The 17,642-nt window shown below is 37.9% G+C and overlaps 1 protein-coding gene across 1 annotated transcript in view; it reads left to right on the top strand.

The window, feature by feature from the left end:
* The window catches only part of LOC114466766 (guanine nucleotide-binding protein G(s) subunit alpha), a 90,676-nt gene that overhangs the window by 48,278 nt on the left and 24,756 nt on the right, over window positions 1-17,642 (top strand). Inside the window, exons 3-5 of the mRNA XM_028452483.1 lie at window positions 5,855-5,909; window positions 6,021-6,140; window positions 14,020-14,117. Of these exons, the coding sequence (XP_028308284.1) occupies window positions 5,855-5,909; window positions 6,021-6,140; window positions 14,020-14,117 (273 nt within the window). The remainder of the gene's footprint in view (window positions 1-5,854; window positions 5,910-6,020; window positions 6,141-14,019; window positions 14,118-17,642) is intronic.

Raw genomic sequence — 17,642 nt, 5'->3', positions numbered from 1 at the left:
AAGCTCTGGCCACTCAGTTCAAAGGTATAAAAATGATTTTTTTTTAAAAAAGACAGCTGAATTGTAGGTAATACTTTAATTTACTTACTCACTCATGTAGTTTGGAGCTTTACGTTTGTTTTGCGCAGTTTTGTTACTTTTCTGATTGGCGCTACAATCACTATGGAGTTTGGTTATCAGCGTCTCAAACATTTCACAGATGGTATTTATTTATTTATTTATTTATTTGAATATACTAAATGAGTAAAATAAAACACAAAAATGCACAAAAAGACAACTGAAAGAATAAAAAATACACATGACTCCAAAAAACATACATTACAGAAAAATACAACAAAAATATGAAAATGACTCAAATACTGAAAACTAAATATTTATACACAAAATGACAACAAAAAGATACACAAATACACATATTGACTCCAAAAAACATACATTACAGAAAAATACACCAAACAAAAAAATATAAAAGCGAGTTTAAAAAAAACCCAAAAAAAACCAACAAACACATTTATCATGTTCATGTCCCATAGAATTAAACCGGGGAAATCGCACACGCCGTTTTATTTTGCACCCGCAAATAAACCCCTTTATAACAGTACAGAGTACAGAGTATGTACAACTCTTTGTACATCCAACCTTCAAACACATACTCATTTGGCCATAATGAACTCTACTTAAGCTCCCACATGAATGCATACTTCAGACGGGCACTGTATCTATTTCACTGCACAGCTCTCTTCCGGTGCGTGTCAGCTGAGTTTGGCCCTAATCACGCTCCTGTGGACTTCTCTTTTGAGGAAAAATATTATTTTACTGTTCCTTATTTGGCGATGATGTCGTTTCAAAACGTTAGTTTGACTGTACGCTATTTAGACCGGACAGACCTCACCCGGAAGTGATGGCTGCTGTGTTGAAAGCAACAAATTTCTCTGCAGCGCGTGTGTGAGAGAGAAAAAACATATATTACAGAAAAATACACCAAACGACAGCAAAAATATGAAAATGACTCAAAATACACTAAACTTCTCTAGAATCACACTACAATGGCAACAAAAAACAATAATTATACAAAAAACTCACAAAAAGACAACAGAAAGATAAAAAAAATACACATAATCATGACTTAAAAAAACATACATTACAGAAAAATACAACAAAAATATGAAAATGACTCAAATACTGAAAACTAAATATTTATACACAAAATGACAACAAAAAGATACACAAATACACATATTGACTCCAAAAAACATACATTACAGAAAAATACACCAAACAAAAAAATATAAAAGCGAGTTTAAAAAAAACCCAAAAAAAACCAACAAACACATTTATCATGTTCATGTCCCATAGAATTAAACCGGGGAAATCGCACACGCCGTTTTATTTTGCACCCGCAAATAAACCCCTTTATAACAGTACAGAGTACAGAGTATGTACAACTCTTTGTACATCCAACCTTCAAACACATACTCATTTGGCCATAATGAACTCTACTTAAGCTCCCACATGAATGCATACTTCAGACGGGCACTGTATCTATTTCACTGCACAGCTCTCTTCCGGTGCGTGTCAGCTGAGTTTGGCCCTAATCACGCTCCTGTGGACTTCTCTTTTGAGGAAAAATATTATTTTACTGTTCCTTATTTGGCGATGATGTCGTTTCAAAACGTTAGTTTGACTGTACGCTATTTAGACCGGACAGACCTCACCCGGAAGTGATGGCTGCTGTGTTGAAAGCAACAAATTTCTCTGCAGCGCGTGTGTGAGAGAGAAAAAACATATATTACAGAAAAATACACCAAACGACAGCAAAAATATGAAAATGACTCAAAATACACTAAACTTCTCTAGAATCACACTACAATGGCAACAAAAAACAATAATTATACAAAAAACTCACAAAAAGACAACAGAAAGATAAAAAAAATACACATAATCATGACTTAAAAAAACATACATTACAGAAAAATATAACAAAAATATGAAAATTGCTCAAAATACACAAAAATAAATATTTATACAAAAAATACACAAAATGACTCCTGAATCATACACATGACCCCAAAAAACATACATTACAAAAAAATATTTAAATAAAAAAAACAGCAAACATTTATGCACAAAAAGACAACCGAAAGATACATAAATACACATGACTCCAAAAAACATATGTTACAAGAAAATACACCCAACAAAAAAATATAAAAGTGATGATGAAGTCATGCACATGTCCCATAGAATTAAACCAGGAAAATTGGACCCACAAATATACCCCTTATGCTCCCACATGAATGCATACTTCCGACGGGCACTGTACTAGTCAAAGTAAATCCTGCGTTCATTCACCCGTAGATCCTTTTTTACCCAGGAGACCCTGTAGTACTTTCTGTCTTTCACTGAAGTTTTGAAAGTGGACTATCATTGACTGGGGACGTTCATCATTCCTGGTGTATTGTCCAACTCGGTGCTCTCTTTCTATATTTATTTCATTGTTGATATCCAGTTTTCACAAATTCCACAGACTGTGGATAAGCACATGGGTCACCACAGTTCGCTGCTCCTCATTTTCTGCGATTCTTTCTTCGTTAGCACCCATTCCTAATTTCAGTTGTCCAGTGCGTTTCCTCAGTTCATTATTATTTTTTTTAGCGTATCAAAGTTCCTAGCAGTTTCCATATTTATTTTAGTTCATGAAGTATTTCTGAGATCCCAGAAACCCCATCTATGCCTGAAGCAAGTGGTGCGTAATCAGGTCGATTGACTGATAGCTCTGCTTGCCGTTGTCTTTCTTTCTGGCTCAGGTGCGTTGTCATCTTTATTCTATGCTTTCAGAAAGTTTTCTGAAACTGCTAAACAATAGCTCATCCAACTTCACTGAACAAGTCTATTGTTTTAACAATTCAAATGGAACAATGTCAGATTTCTCCCAAAAATCTGGATTGTTACTGGAGCATTAAATCTCAGCAGAAGCACTGGCAGCCATCTCAGTGTTAACTGTAATTAGTAACACTGTCAGGTTGTCAACATTAGGACTGTAAACACACTGATATATAAGAAGAACAAGCAAACTGTAAACAATGAACTGGTGCTCTGCATTTTCCCTCTGTCTTCTTAGTTAATAAATACATTGATTGGAACATTTTTAAAATTATTCTAATGAAGACATCAACTTGTGAATTTATGAGCCTGGTAAATCCTGCATGGCAGTATGAAGTGAAGCGTGATCCTGTGCAGTCGTGTTATATTAATGGTGGACGTGAGATTTAATAGCTGTGATGTGCCATGACTGGGGATGCTTTGTGTAATTCTTAGGCCCCGTTTACACAACAACGATTTGCTTCTTTTTCCGCTTTTGTTTCTAAAATGTTCCGCATTCACACGGCAAAATTTTCAAAACAATCTCTGTTTACATGAGACATTAGGAAGCACCAAAAATGATGTAGTGTACATGCCAGTCCAATAGATGTTTATTTTGCAATGAACCAAAATTTGCACGCGGACAACTTCCTCTGAATACAAGTAGGAGTTCTAACTCTCAAATCAAGGAAACCTAAAGAGAAAATCCTGCAGGGACTGTTACTGTCACTTAATGCTTGCATGTTGTAGGTCGAGCTGTAATCGGGCCTGCAAAATTATCCCTGACCCGAGGTCGACAGAATCTCTTAACTCAAATCTGTTACACATTTCTATAGTGTGTGTCCTGTCTAGAGCTGGGCGATATGGCTGGAAAACTAATCTTGATATACGTATTTAATATCAGTCGATATTGATAATTATTGATTAGTTAATTAAGCTATTCAAAATAAGATCAAAAAAGGGCTGAATTTCAATACATTAGTTTTAAATATAATTAATTAAAATATGCTTGATCACACAAAATGTGCAAAGTATTATGTACATATTAAATTAGTGCACATCTGAGGTCGAACTTACATCTCTGACACAAAGAGTAATATGTCTAGTGTTGTGTTCAAGACTACACTATTTGAGACCAAGACTTGCCCGAGACCAGAATGCGCCAAGGCAAGACCAAGACTTCCGGGAGCCGAGACCGAGTCAAGACCTAGACCATAAACATTTTTTTTTTTTAATTTCAAAAATATATATAAATAAATAAAATTATGACAAGGTTTGACGGTTAAAATAACATAGTCTCTTTAATTTTAGTTTCGTTTAAATAAATTTGACAGAGAAAAAAGGTGCCTGCAAAAAATTAACTAAAATATTAAAACTACTACTGCTACTGATAAATTCACAATTATTGTACACATTTGAAAACAAGATTTTTATGTCAGCTGAATGTACAGCAAGTGTTTAAAAGCATTTCTGCTAAGAAATAACATTGTGAAACTAAATAAAACAAACTCAAACCCTGGAGCAGTCATGTGACAAATCAATCAACAGCTCTTGTTGAGAGATTATTATTATTCTGGATACAGTGGAAACAGAAACTATAAAAAATAGTTATATTGTAGGGAAGATATTATATACATAAATGTAATTGGAGTCTAAAGCCACTAAAAACACCACTTTAAAAAGAAAATAGACTAATATAAGACCTCTTTACAGTTATTTGAGTCATTCTGCGCTTGAGCGACTTGCAGCAATGACGTGCTGGTGATGACATAATCCAAGATGGCGGCGGCCCAGACTACAACCGACACTATGTAATAAAAGCCTTAAAAGACATGTATATAATGAAAAGAGTGGATGAACGGAGGCATAAACATGCAGACTTTCACACGGACACTCACAGACTTATTAAACACACACGGACCTCGGCAAACGGAACAGACTTCTCTGAACGGCAGGCACTAGGACCCAGAGGCGGAGTAAATGCGTCCCCGTACTGCATTCACAGGCTGTAATATCACCAGTTTATCATTTTACCAGTTGTTAGAGCGACTATCTTTACCAGGGAGATAATATTTATTCATGGTGTTTTCTGGAGTTTCACTGGGCTTTATACCGGTGATTAGTTTTTATCTTCCTTCCGCTCCGTGGTCCAAACTGAAACCGTAGCCAGACACACACACGTCACTCAGTCACATTAAGGAAGGTCGCGGTCATTATACAGTGTGGATTAAAGAATGAATAAAGGATTGTTTTATCCCGTTGTTCTTCGTGTTATCACATTATAAAAAAGTTTAAAAATAGCAGGAATTTGTGCTGGTCTTGAACGGTCTTGAGAGAAAAATCCCGAGTCCGGGCAGCCGGAGTCCGAGACAAGACAGAGTCAAAATGCATCCGAGGCCGGTCTCAACTACTACAACACTAAATATGTCAAAATCAAACCAGCATAAAAGTGGAAAAGAAAAGAAAAAAAAAACAATTCAACATAGTTTCACTGCAAAGAAAACTGTTTCACCTATTTTACAATATACAAATGGACTTGAGGGCTGAACATCTGTGACTAAAAACTAAAAGCTGTTACCCAGTCCAGTGATATACATATATATCAAACCAGCCTATGTAAAAAATTACTCAAGCAAGCACTATTCACTCATGACTTTACTGCATGTTTTGAGTATGGAAAACAAGCTGGTTCACCATCTCAGGTTTTAAGGCTTCCCTTGTGAATGTAACAATATTGGCCGTGTACTAAAAATCATTTCAGGTGGAGCTTCCGACATCTCCTAGAATTTCTTGCGGTTGTAGGTCGGGTTTTTTTAATGGTTGTCAGTGAAATTATTTAGTATTTTATTGCACATATTTTTTATTGATATTGATAAAATGTCTATTGCAATATATATTGTTGTTTTAGTTCCCAGCGTTAGTCCTGTCCAATCTTATAAATCTTTTTTGTTACTGCAATAATGAGCCCTAACATAATTTGTTTCTATTTTAGAGAGAAAAAGCAAAAAATTCAGGACATTAAGAATAATATCAAAGAAGCTATTGAGGTAAGTATGTGTTTTAACCTCTGTGCTATACAGGTGGATTGATAATTTGTCCTTTTCAATGTTTAAAAATGATTTAACCGGCTGTGTTTGGATTTTTGTGTGTCACCACAGACCATAGTAAGTGCAATGAGCACCCTGACTCCACCAGTGCAGTTGGCGTGTCCAAAGAACCAGTTCCGGATCAAATACATCCTCAACCTGGTCAACCAGAAGGACTTTGAGTTTCCAACGGTGAGTAGAGCAGGGTTGCAGAAAATGCGCAAACCTGTTGTTTGGAATGTCATTTCACAGGACACTTCCTCAACAGATGGTCAACAAAATACTTCACATTTCCAAATACTGTGATTCCAAAATTTTTATCTAACTAATGTTTTCATTCACTTAATTATCGCTATGTCTGCAGTTTCCTTTTGGTGTGTAGCACTAGTCCGGTTGTATATAAGATTAGGATTAGAATTCATTTATTAATACCAGGGGGAAATTGCTTATGTTACAGCCCCAGAAAAAAATCACAAATAAAAGAATTAAATGTTTAACAATGACGAAAGAAAGAATAAAAGAAAAAGAAAAGGATAGATAATAATAATAATAATAATAATAATAATAATAATAATAATAATAATAATAGTAATTAGGGATGTAACGATTAATCGTAAGGCAGTTAAAAATCGATTCATAGGTATCACGATTGATAGCGATTTTCTGAAAATTGAATCGCAGTACTTTTTTTAAACAGCAGAGGGCACTATTCAGAAGTGTTGACGACGGGCGAAATCTGCGACTACTTTCTTTCTGGCCGCCTTCTACTCTTAAATATGTTCATAAATGATTCCTTACCCCTTTAGCACAGAAAGAATATCTGTAATATTACGTGAATATTTGTAAAAGTCACGTTTTTCTATTAGCTCTGTCTGCTAGCATAGCATCTCTTCTTCACTGCACAGAATGTCTGCATGGCAACCGACCACTGGGTTACCAGCGCCCTCTGCTGGTCCAAACAAATATCTGTCGTAAATACAGGGCAATGACTGTTTTTTTTTTTTTTTTTTTTTTTTTAAAAGTCCAATTGTTAAGGCACAAAATACATTTTCAGTTGCACTTTTAAAAAGAAAAAGAACTATTATGCAGTTTTGCATTGTTTACTATAGAACCAGTATTTAAATTAATAGGCTTCTTCATTTGTATTATTCCTTTATTTATTTCATTCAAGATTTATTTTTAGTTAAATTGCATTGTTTTGAATAGTTTATCAAGGGATTCTTTTGACAATGAAAAATAAAAGGAAAATAGTACAGTATTTTCTATTTTTTTTTTCCAAAAAAATATAGGAATATTTTTTAATCATTTGTCTAATCGTTACATCCCTAATAGTAATACAAATATATAAATTATATACAAATATGATACAGATATTTACAAAAATAATACAAATATGATTTAGTTACAACAATCAAGCTGTGAGGTTACATTGATGAATTATACAGTTTGATCGCCACAGGCAGGACTGATTTCCTGTCGCGTTCTGTGGAGCAGCCGTGGTTGGATCAGCCTGGTGCTGAAGGTGCTTCTGTGACTGACCAGCACATCATGGAGTGGGTGGTCGGGTTAATCTTTTAAGAGCCATCAAGCTCACCTTTAGGTAAAGTTATTTTTTTAATTCGTAATAAAATGATTGTTTATAAAGAGAGATTCACAGACATTAACATGTTTTCTTCTGGAGTCAATTTAGAAACTCCACTGAAATCATCATATATGTTTTAAACTGTGAGAGGTGATGGAAGACACTGGATGATGGGGAACATAAAAACACCACAGAGAAAGATTATATAGCAAGCCTAAAAAGTTCTCCATCGCTCTTCTCTGAGAACCTCCTCTATGACAGGCTTTTTAAATAAAGCCCCAGTAATAAGTGGTTTTGTCACATGAATATAAAGGCAAAAATGTAAACGTGGGAGTTCGTAGAATATTTCGGTGAAAATCTACAAGATTAATTCTCTATTCTAAACACATGGCAAACCGCATTAAAATTTGTCATCAAGGACTTGAACATGAATGGTTTATAGTTGAGATTTTATAAATTAAAGATAGAGTTTTTATTGTAAACACGATAGTGTTGCAAAATAAACACTGAGGGGGTCATTTTCTAAAGAAAGGACACATTTTTGCTTATCCATTTTGCATATTTTTTGTCTGTACAATAATGTTTAAAATATCCCAAATTGCGATAAGTGTCCCAATTTGGCAACCCATGACCCTGTATGCCTGTCGCAAGCCTAATATCAAAACATAGATTAATCCCTTTTTTTGAATCATTTCAAATTCTTGGTGCAAATAAACCCTCTAAACTTTCTACTCAGTTTCCGTTCAGTCAAAACATTCTGATCTATCAATCAGCAAGAATACGAAATTACTGCCAATGTGCAACTACTTCCACTTTGTCCCGATATAACGTTTAAAAATGACCCAAAGCAGGTTTATGGATAATTTCTTGGTAAGTTTTAGGTTTTAAAAAATGTATGCATAGATTTATCGGCAAGGGTTTTTCTGAGAGAAAAGGGAGTCCATATGCCATCACATTAGAGCTGAAAAGCTGGACGTGTAAAAACAAGAACCAGATAAAGTGCATACTAGTAGTCAGTGCTATACATTAACACCTGTCTGACTTCTGCCTGTCCTGGGAAATCTCATTTATGAGCTTCACTGACAGTGGGATAAAAGAATGCTTGTATTGATTGTGTTTACAGAGAGGAACTCTGTACCTCCTACCTGAGTTAAGTAAAACATAATCTGAGAGCAGTACATGAGAACCATCTGCTAAAACATTGTTTGCTAGTCTGAGGACTAATTGTTCAAACAACACTTGTGGGGTAACAGGTACTGCCCTGTCAATAATCTTGCCTGCAGTTTTATACAGGTTTAGTATTTGAGTTTTCAGTTTAACAATGAAGTTGCCAAACCAGCTGGTGATGCCATACCGTAGGACAGATTAAATGGCTGCCCTGTAGAAAATCATCATAATGTTCTGGCATACACCAAACATTCGGAGTCTGCGGAGAAGTGCATCACCTGGCGGATACGGGCACAAACGCTTTCTACTTGCGTGTGCCATCTTAAATTGCTGTCAATGTGAACCCCTAGATATTTGTAGGAGTTCACCTGTTCAGTGTTATAGCCATGTGTAGTTACTGGAAATTCTTAATTGCAAATGAAATTCTTAACTTTTATTTGGCGAACAAAGACATCTGGTGGAGCCGTGCCCCACTGGCCCGAATGTAGAAACGTCATTGTTTTTATTTCATTTTGACTATATTTTTTAATTCAGTTAGTTTTTATTCGTTTTTAGAGCAGACTTGCTTTTTTTTTTATTAGTTTTTTTATTTTTTGCAAATGCTTAGTTTTAGTTTAGTTTTTATTAGTTTTAGATTTAGTTTTTATTAGTTTTAGATTTAGTTTTAATTAGTTTTAGATTTAGTTTTTATTAGTTTTAGATTTAGTTTTTATTAGTTTTAGATTTAGTTTTTATTAGTTTTAGATTTAGTTTTTATTAGTTTTAGATTTAGTTTTTATTAGTTTTAGATTTAGTTTTTGTAAATCGCGGTATTAGTTAAATGCAATTCTCAAAATCGTCAGAACACATAGAAAAGAAAAGAACATTTTTAAAAACATATTCCCACAAATCAAATACAACAGTCCACAAGGTAGCAGCTTTATCATACAAAATGTGTGCGATACTGCACTGAGGTTAGTAAATTGTGCAGGTTAGAAATCACCTGCTTTCACAAGTCATGCACTATTCCATCCCTATATTTTCAGACCTGCTTGCTCCATTTCAGGGTGGCGTAGCTTACATGAGTTTGCACGGGCATTATGTCAACACTTGGCATCGCAGACAATGAGGTTCCATTCATCTGCCGCCTGCCGTAAAACCACAGCTGCTGAGCCTATAAAAATTGATCATCCTAACAAGCTTATGAATAAAATACACTAGTTTTGGTTTTTACTTTTGTTTTAGTTAACTATAATAACTCTGGTCAGAAATTGTGTCAAAAACACATCTAAGCATTAAGAGAAAATGCAAACTCGACTTTTCATGGTCCCAGGTTTCCAGCCTTGTAGTTGAGCCCAAGGATTTTTTGTCTAAGGACAGATGTGGTAACCGATATACTTTACTGAAAATGCTTAGTTGCCAAAAATGAGTCTGACTCGTAGAATTGTAGTCTCATTGAGGCACACCTTGGTAAATGTAGCTTTTCAATGTAACTGTTAAGATTGTAATGAAACTGACGTAGAATTCCTGGGAGTGACATGTACAGTCAGCCGGCAGGCAGTGAGTGAGCCTCTTACCAGTGGGTAATTTATGTATATACATCAGCTGTTACTGAAATCAGATGTGAAAAGTCACATCTGATTTGGCCTCTTCAGACACTAAATCAACCTGAAGCTCTATCAATTCCTGCCATGATTTATAACTATTTAAACGTTATATGTTAGAGGGCTTTTTTTGTTTGTGAAGCAATGCCAAGCTTGTCATTAGCAAATCAAACAAGTTTTAAAATTAGTAACTGTAACTTATGTCATATAACTTATTAATAAAACACACGTTTATAAGACACATTGTTTGCCAACCAAACCACCTCCAACAATGCAGAAGAAGAGGAAGAGGTAACTACCGCTAAAAAAAATCAGAAGAGGAACTGGGTAAATGGATACTCATGCACCAATACCCCTTTAGTTGTCTTAAAGGGACAGTATTATGAAAAATTAACTTCATAATGTTTTTGCTACAGTGTTATACATTCCTTTAACGTCATTTAGAGGGACAAAGTTGAAAAAGTTCTGTTTCCTCCCTCCCTTGCTATTCCACATTTTGTGAAAAGTTTGTCTCTCTTGTCTGTCATGGTGTTCCGGAGGTAAGTTTTCAAGTGACGCAAACAGCTGAATGAACGCTCGGCACTGGCAGCGGACACGAGCATTGTTATGAGAACCTTCACAACAGTATGCATATTGGGATAAAGGTCTGCGGTTCGTCTCAGAACTTGGAGAACGTCACTGATGACAGGTTTGTCATCCTTCAGCCTCTTGTGCTGCCTCGATAGATGGGCATCAATGCACTATACTCCTCCTCTATTTCCATACACGAATTGCCTGTCAAAAGTGGCAATTTGTCGGGGGGAGAACTGTGCTTTAAGATGTTGTAGTGCAAGGCACACTCTGTCTCTCACTTCTGAGTGCTGATGAGGCAGACGATGAACTCAAATATATCCATGGCCCTAGTGAGCAAGGATGCTGTGGAGCTGCACTTGGCATCAGAATCCATTTTCAGCTCAGCCAGCGTGGTTAACACATCCTCGTAGTTTTCTCTTTCTGTAGACGGGTACATAACTTGCTGAGACCAGCGTGTGTCTGAAAACTTCTGAAGCTGTTTTTTTACTGTTACTGTTGCTCAGAAAACAATGCAAGCACTTTAGGGAGGCTGTAATGAAGCTAACTAACCCCTGAGTTGTATTCAAAGTGTTGCGAATAACAGGGAATTTTGTAGAGTGCACAATGGCTAAGTTTAGCGCATGATTTCTGCAGTGCGCATACACTGCCGCGGGATATTGTTCTCTGATGTGCACCTGGGCACCTTGCACTTTTTTGCTGACATTCCCAGCCCCGTCATACTCCTCTTGTTCAACAATATGAACGGGGTCCAGGTCCAATTTTCTTAAATGGTCCAGCAGGAGTTGCGTTAAGGTCTTGCCTGTAGTGTCAGCAGTAGAAAAAAAATCCCCAAAAGTCCTTGTGCACAGAGTAGCTGCAGTGAACACAGTCCACATATCTCACTATAAGAGATACTTGCTCAACTTTACTTGTGTCAGAAGTCTCATCAGCCAAAAAAGAGAACCACTCCGCATCCCAGCATTTTGTCAGAATTTTGTCTTGAATTTTTTTCCCCACACAGCTCAATCAACTCGTTCTGGATCTGATGACCTAAGTATTTAACATTGCTTGGTGCATTTTTGAGATACTCTTTAAGGTTCTCATCTCCTATAGCACGGTAGTTCAGAAGCACCTGGAAATTACTGCGCTCATCAGTGTGGCTACGAATGGGTAGATTTTGGTGTCTACAAACAGCGATTAGATCAATGGCTGCTTTCAGCCCATGTTCAGGAAGGAATTAAAGGAAAGGCTTCTGGGGTGGGAGGTGTTCTCCATCAGGGATGATAGTTTTTCATCATCCTCCTGTCTCCCACCACCTCAACAGGGTCTAGGGGGCAGCCCAGGACAGAAGTGGCCTTCTTCACCAGTTTTAGTCTGTTCCTGTCTACAGTTGTGGTGCTGCTGCTGCTCCAGCAGACCACACCATAAAAGATAGCTGATGACACCACTGAGTCATAAAAGGTCCTCAGGAGTGCTCCCTGCACTCCGGAGGACCTGAGTCTCCTCAGCAGGTGAAGTCTGCTCTGGCCTTTCTTGTGGAGTGTGTGTTATCACTCCAGTCCAGCTTATTTTTCAGGTGAACACCCAGATGCTTATATTGATCTGTAGGCAGTTCTGCTAGCACCAGTCCACAAAGTTCAGCTTGAGTACTCTGTACTCCCCCTCGTCTCCATTGGTGTCGAGGCCGACAATGGCAGATTCATCAGAGACAGTTAGTTGTGTTGTGGGAGAAGTCTGCAGTGTACAGTGTGAAAAGGAAGGGAGCCAAGAAGGTCCCCTGTTTGGCCCCTGTACTATAGATAACCAGGTCAGAAACACAGTCATGTGTCCTCACAAACTGTGGCCTGTTGGTCAGGTAATCCAGAAGCCACGATGTGAGGTGCAGGTTAACTCCTTTGTGTTGCAGCTTGTCCCTCAGAAACATGAGATGTATGGTGTTGAAAGCAATGGAGAAATCATAGAACATGATCCTTACAGTGCTCCCAGCCCTCTCCACGTGAGAAAGAGATTACTGTGTGAGGTAGATGACAGCATCCTCCACCCTGATGCCTGACTGATAGGCAAACTGCAGCTGGTCAATTGATAAGATCACCATGGGGCGCAGATGGTGAAGGACCAACCTCTCCAGGGTCTTCATTAGGTGTAATGTCAGAGCCACCGGCCTGTAGTGGTGGAAGTCCTTGGGGGTGGAAGATCTTTGGCACCAGTAACACACAGGATGTCTTCCAGAGCTGTGGTACTCGCCCCAGTTCAAGGCTCAGGTTGAAAATGTGCTCCATAACCCCAGAGATCTGGTCTGCACAGGTTTTAAGGAGCCTAGAGCTGATGTCGTCCGGATCAACTGCCTTCCTGACCTTTAGCCTCCTCAGTTCTCTGTTTACCTGGGCTGCATTAGCAGAAGGGGGAACGTATGCAGTTATCACAATAAAGTGCGAGAATTTCCGTGGCAGATAGTATGGCCTCATGCTAACAGCTACTAGTTCAATGTCCTTACAGCAGAGTTGTTCTTTAATAGTGATGTGTCCTGGATTACACCATCTATCATTTACAAACACTGCCAGCCCTCCTCCTTTCCTCTTGCCACTCTCCTTTGTCCTGTCTGCCCGCATCAGTTGAAAGCCATCCAGCGTAACGTTTGAGTCCGGTGTTGGCTCCATTAGCCAGGTCTCCGTGAACAGCATCAGGCTACATTCCCGATATTCCCTCTGATGCCGGGTTAGCGCCGTGAGCTCATCCAACTTATTGGGAAGAGATATTACGTTCCCGTGACGACAGATGGTAGGTTTACACACATGGATTGAAACACACACGAATCAAGGTACAGATATACAGATTGGAGCATTCACGGACAAATGTATGTACAAATCCTAATTCTATGCACGCAGATCAAGGTACGCACACAGAAATAGTTTTGTTACAATAATGCTGCATAATGTTACAATACGTGGTGTCAACAAAAATACTGTGCACATAGGCCTCTATCTTTCCACTGTCTTCTTTGGTGTACATTGATTTGTCAGTATCTGTTTTGTTTGTCCAACCATTTGAATGCGCTTGAAATTTTATTTTCATCAGGTCAAAGTATTTCTAAATTTCTCTGTCAGTGTTGACTAATTTTATCATAGACAACTTTCCACTTTATGACGCTCCTTATTTAAAGTATGTTGGTGTCTTTGTGTCTCCGCAGGAGTTTTACGATCATGCAAAGACATTGTGGCAGGATGAGGGGGTCCGAGCGTGCTACGAGAGATCCAACGAGTATCAGCTAATCGACTGTGCACAATAGTAGGTTTTCCCTTGGGTAAATCATTCTTATGGTGACTCAGACTCTGATTAACATCGGATTTCTAACTAATTTTATAATTAAATGAAGTTAAACTCTGTAGAAGATGCTGTTGTTTTTGTCTATCCTATTACTTACTTCAAGGTTACCCACATTATTTGACTTGTAGCGATGGTGGCGTAACGGTTAGAGAGTAACTAAAGCCCTGTTTACTCCTGGCCTGCCACTAGAGAGGAAAAATCAAAAAATGCCTTGATTATTGGCATCACTCCTGGAGCAGTAAGACACCCCTAGCCAGGCAGTGAGTTCACAGCTGAGATGTGTCACCACAAGCACAGGCACAATCACAACGTGAAACTCACACACAGTCCTACAGACGATTGATCGGCACAGATTTCCCTTTTTGTGGGATAGGTGATGGGCCGATTCTTGAATATGAAACCGATCTTTTCCACCTATCTTTTCTACCTCCACAAAGGTTTTAAAGTCAGTCTTAAAGCCAGCCACTGTCCCCTTCTGCTGAGTGATGACTGATGGGTTCGCCAACTAGGTCATGTGTGCATGTGCGTGCATGTGTCTGCTACACAGGATAACAACAACACGCAGAGCACGGTTAGCCTTGCATTTCCACAGTTCAGCAGTATTACACAAAAAAGAGCAAAGTGACAATGAAGAAGTTCACTGCTTTGGATATTAGGAAAAACATGCAACTAATGTACAAGTGACTGTAATAAGTCTGTGAGAACAGCTTAAGTTTTGTTTGTTTGTCCTGTAGAATATCTTCCCCAAACCTGATTTTCTTTATATGTACAACCAAAATACGGCTGTGCACTTTATTTTTGGCAAAAAGCTCAAAACTGGTCTGCAGTGTAACTTGAGTTTTGTTGTTTTTTAAAATGTGAAAAATGAAAGACTAAAGGAACTGATATAATTTTGTATTTTGGACAGCAAGAACAAAAAAAAGTTTGTATTGTTTCATGGATATTGTTCAATGTTTTACAATAAAATAACAAAATCTGTGATCGGCCAGAAAATTGCAATCGGTGCACCCCTAATTTAAAATAATTTTGCAAGAAATTTTCAAGTTGGACTTGGGTCATTCAACAGCACTACTTAATACCCAAATACATATGTATTTTAGCGTTTAGTTACTTTTTAAGGACGCAGGTTTGTAATCAGAGGGTTACCGGTTTGAATCTAACCTGGGTCATTAATGTTGGATGTTGAGCAAGTCCCTTAACCCTAATTGCTTTTGTTGTTCGTGGATAAAAGCGTCCTCTAAATGAAACTGTAATTTACTACTTTTACAAATGCTCGGTCATTTGGATGCATCATTGCAGTATTGGTAAACAAAAATAGATGAACGGGATTGTTTATGTATCAATGAAAAATAAGTTAATTTCATAATTAATCCGTTTAACACTTCAATACATATTAGTGAAATATTAACGAAAACAGAAAAATAATACACAAACACCACAACATGACTTTTGTAATATTATATCACAGTTGGTAGATAACTGCAACTTGGCATTATGTCAAAACAGATGTCTCAGTCTGAATGTAAGATATAATTTTTTCTATTTTCATTATTACCTCCTGCCTTTATTATTTTCAATCAATCTAAACAATCCCTTTCTGTCATCTTTGACACAAAGTCATATCCTGGTTTGTAACTGACAGATCTTTAGCTCTCGTTTGTCATGTTTTGTTAGTGGAGCATGTAAACCTGTCTGTTATTCCTGTTCTGGGCTGCAGCCCAGTTTTTGGAAACCTGTAGGGTTTGATCAGAGCTCAGCAGCTGTTAACTCTTCCTGGTCTAACCGGTGGCTGCAGGGATGAGCTGAATATATTTGGGGTGACTCACTCTCCCTTCAGCAGTTTGTACTGGTAATTGTGATTCATTTTATAAATCTTGGTGAATCTGAGTCATCAAATTTATCTGGTTCATTTGAGCTGAACTTTTTCTATTGTCGTTTACACAGCTACGTGCCTCATACATAGAATATCAATTTCTAATTCTAGCTTTTTCACTAGTCTTTGATTTAGGCTACACACTCATAACTCTCATACCATCCTGTCATTACCAATTTCAGTAATTATTAAAATGACTATTTTTCAGGGCTAATAAGGATTTTTACATAAGGATATCACAAGAACACAATTATTGTTACTACTAAATCGTTAACTCAGTTTTGCTTTAAAAACCAGTGGCCTTTGTTTACAAAAAGTGAGACCAGAGGAAAACTTGAGGGTTCACGGTAACAAAAAGAATTAACAACCAAAGTTGTTACTGGTTAGCCACACTCAAACTTCTGCACACAAATTCCAACTTAGTTTAAAGTTTTATGTTAACTTCAGAGTTTTTTAGAAATTGTCTACTGTCTTGGTCTAGATGTCTAAGATTTCCTGTAATTTTTTCATGTAAGAACATGCAATATGATGATCTTAGACCTTGAAGGGTTAAGATGTGACTGTGATCTGCCAAAGCACAGAAAATGTAGAACCGGCTGTAGTGTGCATTTTAGCCCTCATTGCTGTGTCTGTGTCATGTGTCCCCCCATTCAAAGCCGCATCTAAAGTTTATTTTATCTGCCGAATCACACAATTTGCTTGTCCGCTTCAATTCGGCATTACGGACATAATGATGTTTCATACCAATCAGAGCGAGCTGTATGCAGTGTTTTAATTTGTTTGCACTCTCTCCCCTTTTGACCCTTAACTACAAACCTGCTAATGAAAGTCTACCTTGGTAATATGGTCGAATATGGATATCTGACAGGACCCGACGGTATCGAGGGGCTTGGGCAGATATTTTGCGATTATGTTCAGGCTCGGTCACATCGGGGCGACCGTGGCTCAGGTGGTAGTGGGTCGTCTTCTGATCGAGAGGTTGGGGGTTCGATCCCAGTACCTGACTATGTGTCGAAGTGTCCTTGGGCAAGACACTGAACCCTAAGTTGCTTCCAGTGGTCGACTAGCACCTTGCATGGCAGTCCTGTCCCACTGGTGTGTGAATGTGAGAGTGATTGGGTGAATGAGCTGATATGTAAAGCGCTTTGAGACTGCTTCAGTGTGGTGATAAAGCGCTATATAAAATCAAGTCCATTTACCATTTACCATCAACGCCAATGTTCAGGTGCCCAGTGTGCACTAATGTGCTCATCTGCAAACATCTTCGAATGCCTTCCAAGCAGGAAGGATTTCTGTGTCAGGCTTAGGTTACTGCTCTGGGCCACACCCTCATCCACACAGGCAGAACAAACAACTTTTACACAGACATCTGATAAGGGCATTCAGTTCGCATGATGAAAACAAGTAAGCGATGGAAAGATGTAACCAAAGCAGTACTGAAATATATTGCAAAGCATATAATCAAAATCCCACCTGTGGAAAACAAGGGATTCAAAAGACTGCTTACCATGAGTGTGTTACCTCAAAAACAAATTGAATTAACTCGAGTGATATGCTGCCTTGTCATGTAGCATGTGTGTACCTTACCTTAATGCATACCTGTCAAATTTTGG

This window comes from Gouania willdenowi, chromosome 7 (genome assembly GCF_900634775.1).
Source record: "Gouania willdenowi chromosome 7, fGouWil2.1, whole genome shotgun sequence".
Lineage (NCBI taxonomy): Eukaryota > Metazoa > Chordata > Actinopteri > Blenniiformes > Gobiesocidae > Gouania > Gouania willdenowi.
This window is presented reverse-complemented; position numbering and strand designations above follow the sequence as displayed.